The sequence below is a fragment of the Panicum virgatum genome, chromosome 6K, assembly GCF_016808335.1.
Source record: "Panicum virgatum strain AP13 chromosome 6K, P.virgatum_v5, whole genome shotgun sequence".
In the NCBI taxonomy this organism is placed as follows: domain Eukaryota; kingdom Viridiplantae; phylum Streptophyta; class Magnoliopsida; order Poales; family Poaceae; genus Panicum; species Panicum virgatum.
Genome location: NC_053141.1, coordinates 40,286,348 through 40,298,787, shown reverse-complemented (window position 1 = coordinate 40,298,787; position 12,440 = coordinate 40,286,348). Strand labels below are relative to the sequence as shown.

The 12,440-nt window shown below is 47.8% G+C and overlaps 1 protein-coding gene across 1 annotated transcript; it reads right to left on the bottom strand.

Moving 5' to 3' along the window:
* Window positions 1–4,107: 4,107 nt before the first annotated feature.
* On the bottom strand, window positions 4,108–5,874 carry LOC120712627 (alpha-amylase isozyme 3D-like). The gene is made up of 3 exons (XM_039998466.1): window positions 5,584–5,874; window positions 4,663–5,465; window positions 4,108–4,578 (listed from the first exon to the last, which is right to left on the bottom strand). The coding sequence occupies exons 1-3, from the start codon at window positions 5,795–5,797 to the stop codon at window positions 4,297–4,299; spliced, it is 1,299 nt and encodes a 432-aa protein (XP_039854400.1). The 5' UTR covers window positions 5,798–5,874; the 3' UTR covers window positions 4,108–4,296.
* Between the last annotated feature and the right edge of the window lie 6,566 nt (window positions 5,875–12,440).

Here is a 12,440-nt window from a genome sequence, read left to right as displayed (position 1 = left end):
GAGTCTGTGGGGAAAAAGGGAGAGGGAGGGCCAGGGCGCCTACCTCGGTCCTTGGCTCGAGCGGAGAGGCGGCAGGCGGGCCGGCCACGGGAGGCAGGCGCGGGAGCGGCGAGCGGCTCTGGTGACGGCGGCGCTGGGGCAAGGCAGGGTGCTGGCGGCGGTGGAGTGGCTTGGTGGCGGGGTAGAGGAGGGGCGGAGGGCTATTTATAGGCGAGGAGAGGCGGTGGAGGAGGGGGGCCGCGGTGGTGGCCGGCCGGTGAGCTTGGCGGGGCGGCTTTAATGGAGATGGGGCCGTCTCGGCCACTCGCCGGCGTCCGCTAGCGGCGCGAGCGCTGAGGGCGTCGGCGTGCAGGGGAGGACGAGCAAGTGGGGGAGCTGTAGTGGCGTGCTGTGCAAGCTCTTCTCGTGCGCTCGTGTCGAGGCGGGCACATGGCGACGGGACGGGTCGGGCAGGGGCGAGCGGCGCTGTGCTGAACGACGGGTGGCGCGGCGAGCATCCGGGGCTCGTGGAGCGCGTGGGTAGGGAGCAGGGCGCGCGTGGGCAGGGAAACAGGGGCGCGCGTGGGCAGAGAGCAGAAGAGAAGAAGAAAGAAGAAAGGAGAAGGAGGGAGAAAAAGAAAAAAAGAAAAAGAAAAAGAAAAAGGGAAAAAGGAGAAGAAAAAGAAGAGAGAGACCGGCGGTCGGCGGGATTCGCGGTGATGGTCGGGAGCATGCGACGGCTTCGGCGGAACGTGATGCACGCGGAACGAGGAGAACAGAGAGATGAGACAGTGATTGATGCGGGTGTCGGGACGGCGGATCGCCGGGAAGGTTTTCGGGAGATTAGGGGCTCGGACGGGAAGGGGTTTAGGAATGATTTGAGCTCAACGATGAAAAGAAATTTTGAAAATTATTTTTAGCACGTGATTTATCTTGGTAAATTTTTTGGGATGTTACATAATGTCAGCCTAATGATAGAAAAAGGCAAATAATGAAATCGATATGAAATTTAACCAAATAATAATATAGTATCCTTTGTCCATTTGGAATTATAATGGGAGAAAGGAAAAACAATAACTCCACCAAAAACCAAACGCGTGGTATATCATCTAGCTGCCATGCATCATCGTGTCTTATATGTTTGTTTCTATTCCATCTCTCACCTCACGAGCCACCTCAAACTGAGACATCAAATTTTAGCGGCATTATTGTTGACACCATCAATATGGATAAGAGCGCTTCTCTAACCGCCTACAAAGGAGAATGGCTTTGGAGCAGGCGGCCCAAAAAGAATAATCCTTGAGGTTTGAAAAGCCACCACATCAGCTCCATATCAGGAGTTAGAAATTTGCATAAGTATGAATAAAATTTAGATTAAAAGAAGTAAAGAAAACCAATCAATATTATTATATTATATAGAGTTGTTAGTATGTCTAATTTAAGCTATTCCAAAAGCAACATCTGGTGTAGCCTTGGAATGAAAAAAGTATAATTTAGGGGTGACTCAATTTTCTAAAATAGGAGCACTAAATTTTATCCCTAGGTGCCCTAATGGGCCAAATATGGAATTTACCCTAATCAGGACTAACGTGCTCTAACAACCAAGTATAAGCTGTGCAATTAGATTACTAATTAGCCCATATTTAGCCCTCTTATTTGGCATCCAAATAATAGAGCTAATGTTTAACTCTCAGATCCAAACGCCCCCTTAATATTTAAGTGTTAAATGAATCCAATGGACTCACATAATGGTTTTATAAATTGCCACAATAATAGGTCAAAAATCATAAATATCTTCACCATTGATCTTAGCATGGACCCATGTCATAACAGATTGATTTTTTATGATACAAGAGTAAACTAAAAGTATCTCAGGATGACACACCTATAACGATTACCTTAAGTGCATAGTATAAGTGCCTGAGTCAATTAGTGTTCATAAAATCATCAAAGTGCAATGTGGGGAGTCGAGGAGATTCATTGTGTCCTAAATTTCTAGCGCTGAGGAAAGATAAGTCGAACAAATGAGACAAACAGAATAGAATAGGTGAATCAGCTATCGTAAGGTAGTGAGGCTTCCTAGCTACGGGAGGATGATCGTGGCATTGGTACATGTCAGTGAAATAGTTTTAGAAGTAAAGGCTAAAGCATAGAAATAATAAATGAAATAAAAAGTACGAAAGAATTAAAATTAAAGATCCATAGTGAGTCAAAGAAGACAATAGAATTAAGTGAAATTATTTCATACGAGTTTATAATTAAAATAATTAAATAAGACTGTATTTCAAATACACAAAAATAACTCCTGTAGTTTTTAAAAAAGTTAAGAAAATCAATATATTGATAGGGATCGGGAGGAAAAAGACATAAATAAATGACTCCTGTAAAATCAACTTCATATTCATAATAATTAAATGTTTAGAAAAAAATGGAAAAATGGAAAAATACAATTTTAGAAGAAGGGACACTAATTATGATATAATCCCTAATTTCTATGTTTTGCTCTTGATTTAATAATTTGTCCAAATTGAGGTACACCAATAAGGGCTGATCAGCCAGGATTATGAAGAAGCACCATCAAAATAAGACATATGCATATAAACTATATGTTTGTACATGATATTACCTATTATCATGTACATATTTTGTGCAATGAAACAACATGATAAAAAAGGTGATATGGGCTATTTTGACAAAACAGTGACAATAAAATAATAAAACAAAATCATTTGAATATATTTCATTTTAAATAAATTAAAATTAAAATTAAAAGGATCCTACTATTATCATGAAAAAGCTAGCTACCCGTGCTATTAGCGCGGGCCCCTTGCTAGTTAGTCAAAGATTGTAAAGTTTAAATTTTGAAAACGTGCACGCCTTATAAAACGGAACGGAGGAAGTACGAGGAGTGCGTGCATTATCTGCTAACCGCCCTGCCTGCTGTTCTGTCAATAAGCACGTCCCTTGAATTCTCGTATCATTCGACGAATCGAGGCTCAGGCACACTGGTGGAGGATGTTGACGATGGCGACGGAGACGGACGCGTACAGATTGGAGACAGCTCCCCGCCGCACGGGGCACCCACGGTGAATGTCTGGACGAGGAGCGTCGGGCTTGGGGTCAACGTCAGATGTCCAAGTCCTTGCTCTGATCTCGCGGATCATCAGAGCAGTAATTAATTAATGGAAACCCCTGCTGTTTAAATTTTGAATCTCGCTTTCATTTGCCATTAACCGTCGTAGTCTAGATTGTACCGACCGTCAGTGATGCCAGATCGGATTTGGCACTGCGGGTGAAGAGACAACGTGCTGCTCATTGTGGTCGGCGCGCGGTACCACAGTCTCAGGAGGCCAATGAGATTTGGCGCACGAGAGGCTGCAGTTGCCGGGGATGAGAACAGAGCGTGCGTGGCCCACAGCCTTTGCCGACCTCCTCTTGTCGCTCTCGTCGGGCAGGCCATGCATAGCAGGGCAGGGCCCCTCACCTCCTGCTGAAAAAGCATGTGGCTAATCTCGTGCGCATAGGCTGTCACTGTCCGCGATGCGATCGTGCAAATGATATCACTGTCAATGCATGGTGCAAACCTGGGCTTGCTACAGACTAGCGGTATTTAAATGGGTTAATTGAATCTGTGCCATTATAATTTCTCCGTTTTTGAAACACACCATTACTATTCAAGAAACTATGTCACTATCATTGTAATTCTTGCATAAGCTGAAATATGCCATTATATACACTTCTAACCAGGGGCGGAGCCGGATGCTCGGTGTCCGCTTCATTAGAGGTCGGTGTCAGCAAACAGTGTGGAATAGTGTTTTCTCACTGGTTTTAGAAAAAATCGCCGTTGTCAGCTGACATCAACACTAACACTTAGTTCCGCCCCTGCCTCTAATGTCTTTGGGCCCATGTGCAGGTGTATAGGCAACATTTTATTTCGTATGGACATATAAACCCCTCCCACTCTACCTCACTTACAGGTGGACCCAATGTGTCATCACCTTCCTCAGTCCTCTCCCATTCCCTGTTCCTTCGTGAACACAGGTGCGCACCTTCATCAATTCAGCCGGTGTAGGCCTCGCTGGCGTCGAGTAGCTAGCCCATGCGCATGTGCTGGCGTTGGCGTAAAAGTTGAGGAGATCAAGCTTGTTTATTTATGTGTTTATTATGATGACAGTGTTTACATGATGTCGAATTCGAAATGGAAATACGAAAGTACTACAATTCTGGAAATGCTCTCGCTATGGGGGAGAAAAGAAAGCGTGGGGACTAATCACAAATCAGAGTGTCGCAGCAGCGCAGGGGCCTCCTGATGAAGTGCTAAAGGTGGCGCCCTGCCGGGACGCGGAGGCTCCCCTTCTCCCAGACGCAGTAGTCCTTGCCGTGCGCGGCGGGGTGGAAATCCGACGGGATCACGCTGCCGACGTCGTACCTCGTCCCGATTTTAACTATGACCTTGTCGTCGACGACGGCCACGTACGCATCGGCCTCCGCCAAGAGGATTCGAAGCTTGCTCCCGGCGTGGATGCCGTTGCGAGCCCTGATCGCGGCGAGCGTCGATATCTCCTGCTTCAGGTTCCAGTCGAACATGTGGTCGTAGAACTGAAGAATGCATTTGTGCAGCCATTTGTTAGATCAGCTTCTGCCAGGATAGATAAAAGCAACAAACTCGATCGTGGTGCTTACGATGCAGGGAACCCCTGGATGCGTGAGGATGTAGGCGTAGCCCTGCATCACCTTGTCGGACGGGAACGGCCAGAGCCTCTGCGTCGACCCGGTGTCGTGGTTGTCAACGAACGTGACGGCCTTCTCCGGCGCCCACCCGATCAAGCCGGCTGCCTTGCCAGAGCCGTCGCGCAGCCGCCACAGCTCCCCCTGCACGCCCGCCTGCAGCAGCCCCTTGGTCGGGAAGTCGAACGCCATCGCCGGCGCGCCGACCGCGTCCACCCAGTCCACCAGCTCCTGCCGGCACTGGTCCTGGTTCGCCGACGGCTTGCCGTCCGTGTAGCTCAGGGAGTTCCATATCTCGGCGACCACGAAGCTCGGCTTCGTGTTCTCTACGTACATACTGGCGATGGCCGGGGAGTAGCCCTTGGCGAAGTCGAGGCGCCAGCCGTCGAAGCCGACGTCGGACTTGAGCCAGTTGAGCCAGTCGGTGAGCTCCCGCTGGACGCGCGCGTTGAGGTGGTCGACGTCGGGCGCGGCGCCGAACCCCTCGCCGGTGTCGCGGTGGCCCGTGCCGTCCGAGTACTGGGTGTCGTCGCTGCAGATCATGGCGGGGCCCCAGTCGAGGCGGTCGTCGGGCGTCCCGCCCTCGAAGATGCAGTAGACGCCGCGCGCGTCCTTCTTCTCCGCGCACCGGTGGTTGATGACGACGTCGGCGACGCACTGGATGCCCCTGCCGTGGAACGCCGCGATCAGGGACTTGAGCTCCGCCGCCGTGCCGTACTGCGACGCGTCCAGGTCGTACAGGCGCCCCGGCATGTAACCTGCCGACGGTTACCAGCATGTTGTTTAATTTTGAGTTACAAATTAAAAAGGTCGTCGGCAAATCAAGACCAAATAATCTCAACTTGAAGGAAGTATAAACGGGAGCAAAATTTTTGCCTTGTGGGGAGACGGAGTGCGAGGGAGGAGGCAGCCAGACGTGCGTGACGCCGGTCTTGGCGATGTCGTCGACCTGGGCCTTGAGGCTGTTGTACCAGCCGCCCTGCTTCTTGTACGACTCCCAGTTGAACCCCTGGAAGAGGACCTGTGCCTGGACCAGGCTGCAGAGGGCCACGAGGAAGAAGAGCAGGCACAAGCTGCTCGAATGCTTCATCTGTCTGTCCGTGAGTGCTTCTTCACTGATCTGACTATCTGAGATCGGAGGGTGTGTGGTTGTGCCCACTGGCCTCGCCGCGGGCCCTATATATAGGCGCCGCTGCCGCCTCGCCGGCACGGTGGTCGAGGGCTGGCAATGTTCAGCCGAGGCCCCACATTAATGTGATGTGGATATGGATAGAGGGGCCACGTTGGTCCCGCGTGGAAAGACAGAGAGCCGAGATGCGGCGGCGTGGCGCTGTTGACGACGAAGACTGCTGCGCCGTTGGGGTCGGCCGCGGTTGCTCCCACTCCAGGCAGGGCGGAGGAGCTCGCCGATCAAGCTCGCGTGCAGTCGCAAGCGGTGGCCTGACCGGCGGCGCGCGGCCGGTCGGCCGCCACGTCGCTCGGCGAGGCGGCGGTAGCTCTGACTGGACGTCGTCTGGACGCTGCCGCCGGCTTCGGCCTCCTTAAATTCTTGACATGGCGGTTCTATCCGCATCCTGCAACAGAAACCGCAAAGGTAGTTTGATGGATTGATTGATGGTCGAGCCCCGTATGCGAACCTCGAAAGGGGAGAACTGGATAATGCTCCAATCAATTAATGGAGCCGACGGATCTAGAGTTTGCTTGTCCAGTGAAGCAATCCAAGAGACGGAGCTCTCCAGCGTAATCCAGATTGGACTTGACCAAAGTTAAGGCGAGCTCTATGCCAGTCAACACATCTGACGAAATTGGACTGAACTTGTTGGAATGCATGCATTGCGACATACTCCCTCCGTCCCAATTTAACTCCACGTCTAGGAGAGAAGTGAGCAACTTAGCAGAAGGGTGAAATTACTATACTGCCCCTATAAAAGAGATTTGTCTTCACAAGTTATGGCCGAACATTATTACACAAAGGTTGTATTTAGATAGAACGCAAAAATTTTTTGCGACGGAATCTTGCTAATTTAAAGTACTAAATAAAGTTTATTTACAAAACTTTTTACACAGATGGGTTGTAAATCGCGAGACGAATCTAACGATGCTAATTAATCTATAATTAGCGGATGGTTATTGTAGCATCACTGTTGCAAATCATGGATTAAGTAGGCTCATTAGATTCGTCTCGCGATTTACATCCCATCCATGCAAAAAGTTTTGTAAATATACTTCATTTAGTACTCCATGCATATGTCAAAACATTTGATGTGATGTTTTTTTTTGTGTTTATGGGTAAAGATCTAAACAGGGCCAATCGTACAAAGTCTGACACGCAAAAGACATGTGTGCATGTAAGGAAGCAGAACACCACAACACGTGGCCACAAATAAGCACAGAACAAGATTACAGACATGTGTGCATGCAAGGAAGCAGAACACCACAACACGTGGCCACAAATAAGCACAGAACAAGATTACAGAAACTTCTAAGACACACGCCATTGCGCCTATCCAAAATTCAAACGAGGAACTTGGGCGCCAATGCCCAATTAGATGGCTTCAGCGCCGCACTATAAAAGCCTCCTCCTGCTCCTGATGAACCCAAAGCAAAGCCATCCACACTTCAAATATGCCAATCTCCATAGCATGATGAAGAGTTCCATCCTGAACCATGGCATTAGATCTAAATACAGTACCTGGTGAAGAAAGTGAACAGCCCTTAATAGCCCGTAGGAGGGTTCCATCAACCATGGCCATAGATCTAAATGAAGTACCAGGCGAGGGAAGCAAAGAGCCCTTACCAGACCTAAATCAAGAGCCTGATGGTGGTGGTGGAGATGAAATCCATTACCTGCAGGAACATCAATTTCATCTCATCAAAGAAGCACAAGTGCATCCACTGACACCGTGTTCGGCTGGTGCACCAGCCTTCAGCCCTACATTATTTCTCTCACATCGCTCCAGCACTAGTCTCCAGCCACCAGCCAGGTAATAGTGTTTTTCTCTCACACCACTCTAGCTCCAGCCTGCCGAACATAGTGTCAAAGGTCAGTCCCACTATCTCCACAAAGAGCAACACGGTGGTCTGTGTGCCATAGATCTCAATAGTCTTGCTTGTGAGGGGCAAGAAGAAGAATGTCATGATGGTAATGTTTATCTTACTTCCATTAGTAAAGAAAGTAATTTTACTATGTAAGCACAACTTTCAGCCTAGAATAAAACTTTGTGCCCCACCTATTGTAGTTCTTCTTGTTGATGAACAGCATCAACAGGATGGAGATGTCAACTTTGATGCTGCACATGAACAAGATTTTGACCTCAACTTAGAAGCTGCTGATCACCGAAATGAGCTGCAACAAATGATCAGTAAGGGTCAATGCAACTTGGATTTTTTTTCTTACTATTTCAATGAGCATATCGACTCACTAGGTTGACACTCTTTGTGTACTGCATGATTAATCATTTGGCTACTACTTGCTGCCTAGGTGAACTCAATTTGAATAAATGAGAAAGACAATGCATGCTGAGTGGATAATCAACAATAATATGTTACTGGTGAACCAAGCACATATAATAGAAACCAAATTGAGATCATAGTAAAGTTCAGTAAAGTTGTCATGCCAATATCTCGAATATTTGTTCAAGTAAACTTATTGTCAGGTTTGTGCACAGAATGCTTCGTGATTCATGACACAGTCCAATAAATATAAATTAGTGGCTGTACTTCCACATAGTCGTTAATATGTCATCTAATCTAGATTCTAGCCAACCTATAAATATAGGCAGCGAACCAGAAATGGTGAACAAGCCATGTAAGCTACTTATCAGGACCAAATATCTCAACATGATTTTATTTCGAAAAATCTAAACAACATTGTGGTACTGCTATCTCACACTTCTTTTTGCAGACATGATCGAAGACATGAACAACTATGGAGTGTACGCTGATGCTATGGACATAGACTTCGATGAAGAAACAGAGGACTCAAATGTCGAAGAAGATGAACATAGGTGCAGAAATTTGACGAACACAGAAAGGCAACAGATATACGAAGCATTGCTTGAGAGAAGTAATCGTGGAAAATTAAAAAAGAACAGCACAAAAAAAGATATTGACATAAACACTAATATATGGTGCATTGATTATCAGTTTAACACACAAAGCTCGTCATGTACAAAAAGTGACAACCTACACTTAGTACACAAAAGCACTTCAGGTACACCATGTGAGAATGTACCCACATCAGCATGGCACAAACATCAGTTCATCATGGCAACAAAAGCATATCATCTACCCACATCAACACAACTTCAATTTAACTCTGAACTAACAACAAATAAACTAGGGAGCTGGGGTGAAGAACATAGGCATAATAACCTTGTACATGCCGATGAAGCATTCGTGGTAGAAAGGTTCCATCTCGGATAGCACCTTGGCCAGGAGCGCTGCCACCTCTGGGTGCAGGTCCTCGCCAAGCACCTTTTTGGCCAGGTGCGCAGCTACCTCTGGGTTCATCTCCATGCAGGCAGCCCCCTCCGCAGCCACCCCGTCGAAGGCCATCGCAGGGACTAGCTCCACGGCAGCAGTCCCATCTGCGCCCCTCTCCACAGTGGACTCATCTTCTTCGGAGTCAAGGAGGTACGCATCGCCCTGGGAGTTGAAGCGCAGGCCAACCCGCTTGATTCGGCACCCACGTACGTAGATCCACGCATCCTTAGCCGAGTCGGCACTGCTTGGTGAAAGGCCCTTGTTTGTTTTGGTAATTGAGTGACAACTTAGGTGGACTAATAAGTGTTTATGTTGAGATACACAGGAGATTAGTCCACACAAAGACACTAGTATGAGCAACATGTGCCATGGAGGAGAAATGGTTAAGGGTTGATGCTATGCTCATATAGTGTGATCGAGGAGCTCATTGCATATGAGACATGACATGGAGTTATGTGACCAAAGTGGAGAAGATCAAGACAAAGCTTGGCTTGATGGACCGGTTGCAATGGAGAAGGGCAAGTCAAGGCTTTGAAGCGAGGGACCGCGAGGCGGTGAAGCTTGGGCAAGATTTGGCGCCGATGGACCGAGGCAACGGTGAAGAGCGAGCAAGGTCAAGATCGATGGACCAAAGAGGTCATGTGATGATATGGATTGGATCATATCATTTAAGAAAGATCAAGCCAAGTGTTGACTCATGATGATGATCAAAAGGCTTGATAGAATTTGGTGCTTGTGTGGCATCAATATTTGGGAAGATGAAATGGAATGCGCAAGGCAAAGGTATGACTTGTAGGGCATTTCATTTCACCGGTCAAAGGTTGTGTAGAGAAGTGTATAACCGGATTTAGGATAGATGGCCGTACTATCAAGAGGGGCAAACTTGTTTGCATATCGGTCATCTAGTGCCACTTGAGCGATCTAATATTGCGATGTTGCTAGGATCGAGTGGCGTGGTGAGATCAAGTGAAAATCCTTTGAAAATGGTTGTGAAATGCTAACACACATGCACATGGTGTTGTTCACGTGGTGGTGTTGCCACATTTGCAAAGGAGAAAGAGTTGGAGTTGATGTTGTTCTACTTTGGGAAGCAAGAAAGGTTTTTTGGTTTTCTCCGGAAATTAGGTTGTCCCTTGGAGTGGAATACTGCTTTGATCCATTGTGTTTTGAATCAAATATTCAGTTGGGTAGTGTATCCCTCTGAATAAGCTTTCCATAGAGTCCAAGATCACCTAGTTTGGACATCGGAGCTAGTAGTTATAGCCGTTTTACCGAGGTACATTTCTGCCGGAAATATACCTGCGGACGGTCCGCTAAAGGGGGGCGGACGATCCGCCGTTATCTCGGATGAGCTTGAACAGAACCGTTTTTGGCTCTGTCAATGGTCCATAATGAACTGCGGACCGTCCGGTCCATGGGGGCGGACGGTCCGCATTTAAAAGCTGAAACGGGCGCAGAAACTTGGTAGTTCTGTCTTGGGTGTCCAAAATGAACTGCGGACCGTCCGGTCCTTGGAGGCGGACGGTCCGCCTCCTACTGAAAATTCTGGGACAGAAACACTGCGGGTTCTGTGTGTGCTCACCTTTTGAACTGCGGACAGTCCGCCCCTGGGGAGCGGACAGTCCGCCGGTCACTTCCAGTTTTAGTTAGAGACGTTTGCAAATCTGTTGGTTCGAGGTTTTGAACCGCGGACGGTCCGCCACAGGGGCGCGGACAGTCCGCCCGGGGCTCTAACGGTCGACTCTGACACATAATCATTGCAGTTCTAGCCGTTGGTTTTGAATGGCGGACGGTCCGGTCTCTGTGAGGCGGACAGTCCGCGAAAACTCTATTTTCATGGGATTTGAGTGTAACGGCTAGTTTGGGGCCTCCCTCTATAAATAGAGGGTGTGGCCGGCCTTTTGAGGTTGCTGAGCATCTTGGGGACTTGGTGTCCATGTGTGAGAGTGCTTGAGAGCCCTCTACTCACTCTAACTTGATAGTAATCATCCGATCTAGTGAGAGAGCAATTCTAGTGCGATTGCTTTGAGAGATTGCATCGAGTGGCACTAGGTGATCGTGTTGCAAGCCGGTGTGCTTGTTACTCTTGGAGGTTGCCACCTCCTAGACGGCTTGGTGGCAAGAGGCTCCATTGAACCCTGCAAGAAGATTGTGCGGTGCTCCGGAGAAGAGATTGTGAAGGGTATTGTGCTCACCCCGCGGGAGTCGCGAAGAGCAACTCTAGTTGAGCGAGACGTGAAGAGCAACAAGTGGTTCGGCCGGATCATGTGATAGAGCTCGGTGTGAGCACTCCACGTGGGAGAGTGTGACTTGAGAGTCACCACTAGCAAGAGGATCGGCGGCAACCTTGGAGCTTGTCTCAACGGGAATTAGCTTGGTGGCAACCAAGTGAACCTCGGGATAAAAATCACCGTGTCAATTTTGTCTACTCTTCTCGGTGGTTTGCATTCTCCAAATTACAAGCCTTGTATTTACATTCATCTATATCTTGTGCTTGTGTAGTTACTCTCTAGTGTAACTAGTTAGCTTGTGTAGCTTAATTAGTTGATCTTGCTTAGATTGTGTAGCTAAGCAAGTTGAGCTCTTGGATTTGGATTGTGTATCCTTATTCTTGAACATCTAGTGAGCTTAGGTTTGGCTTTGTGCTTTTGCTCATTAGAATTGTGTAGGAGCTCCCCCGATTTGTGAAGTACTAGTGCTTAGACTTGTGTGGCTTGGCATTAGAATTGTTAGGAGAGCTCTTGCTAGCTTGGCAATCCATTTGTTTTGTGTAGGATCTCTTTGGAGGTGCCTTAGAGTTATAGTTAGAGGGGTGAAGTCTTGGCTAAGCGAATAGTTTCAATTCCGCATAAGTTTCGGTTAGCCGGCGCAATTAGTTTTAGAAAGGACTATTCACCCCCCTTCTAGTCCGCCATCTCGACCCTACAAGTGGTATCAGAGCCGAGGTCTCTCATTTGTGGTCCCTACCGACCCGAGAGGATGGCGACTTATGGGCTAGATGTTGAGTGTCCACATATTTTTGATGGCACACACCTTGCACGGTGGAAAAATTAGATGATATGTAATTTTAAATTTATTTGCCCTCAAATGTGGTGGATGGTGGATGTAGGTTTTTCTCATGTGTTAGATGAAGGAAATCTAACTCCAACACAAGAGAAATGCCTAGATCTAGAAATCCAAGCTACTAACATCTTGTTTAGATCTTTGCATAATTGCATTCTTGGTGAGATCATGGACAAGGAAACTGC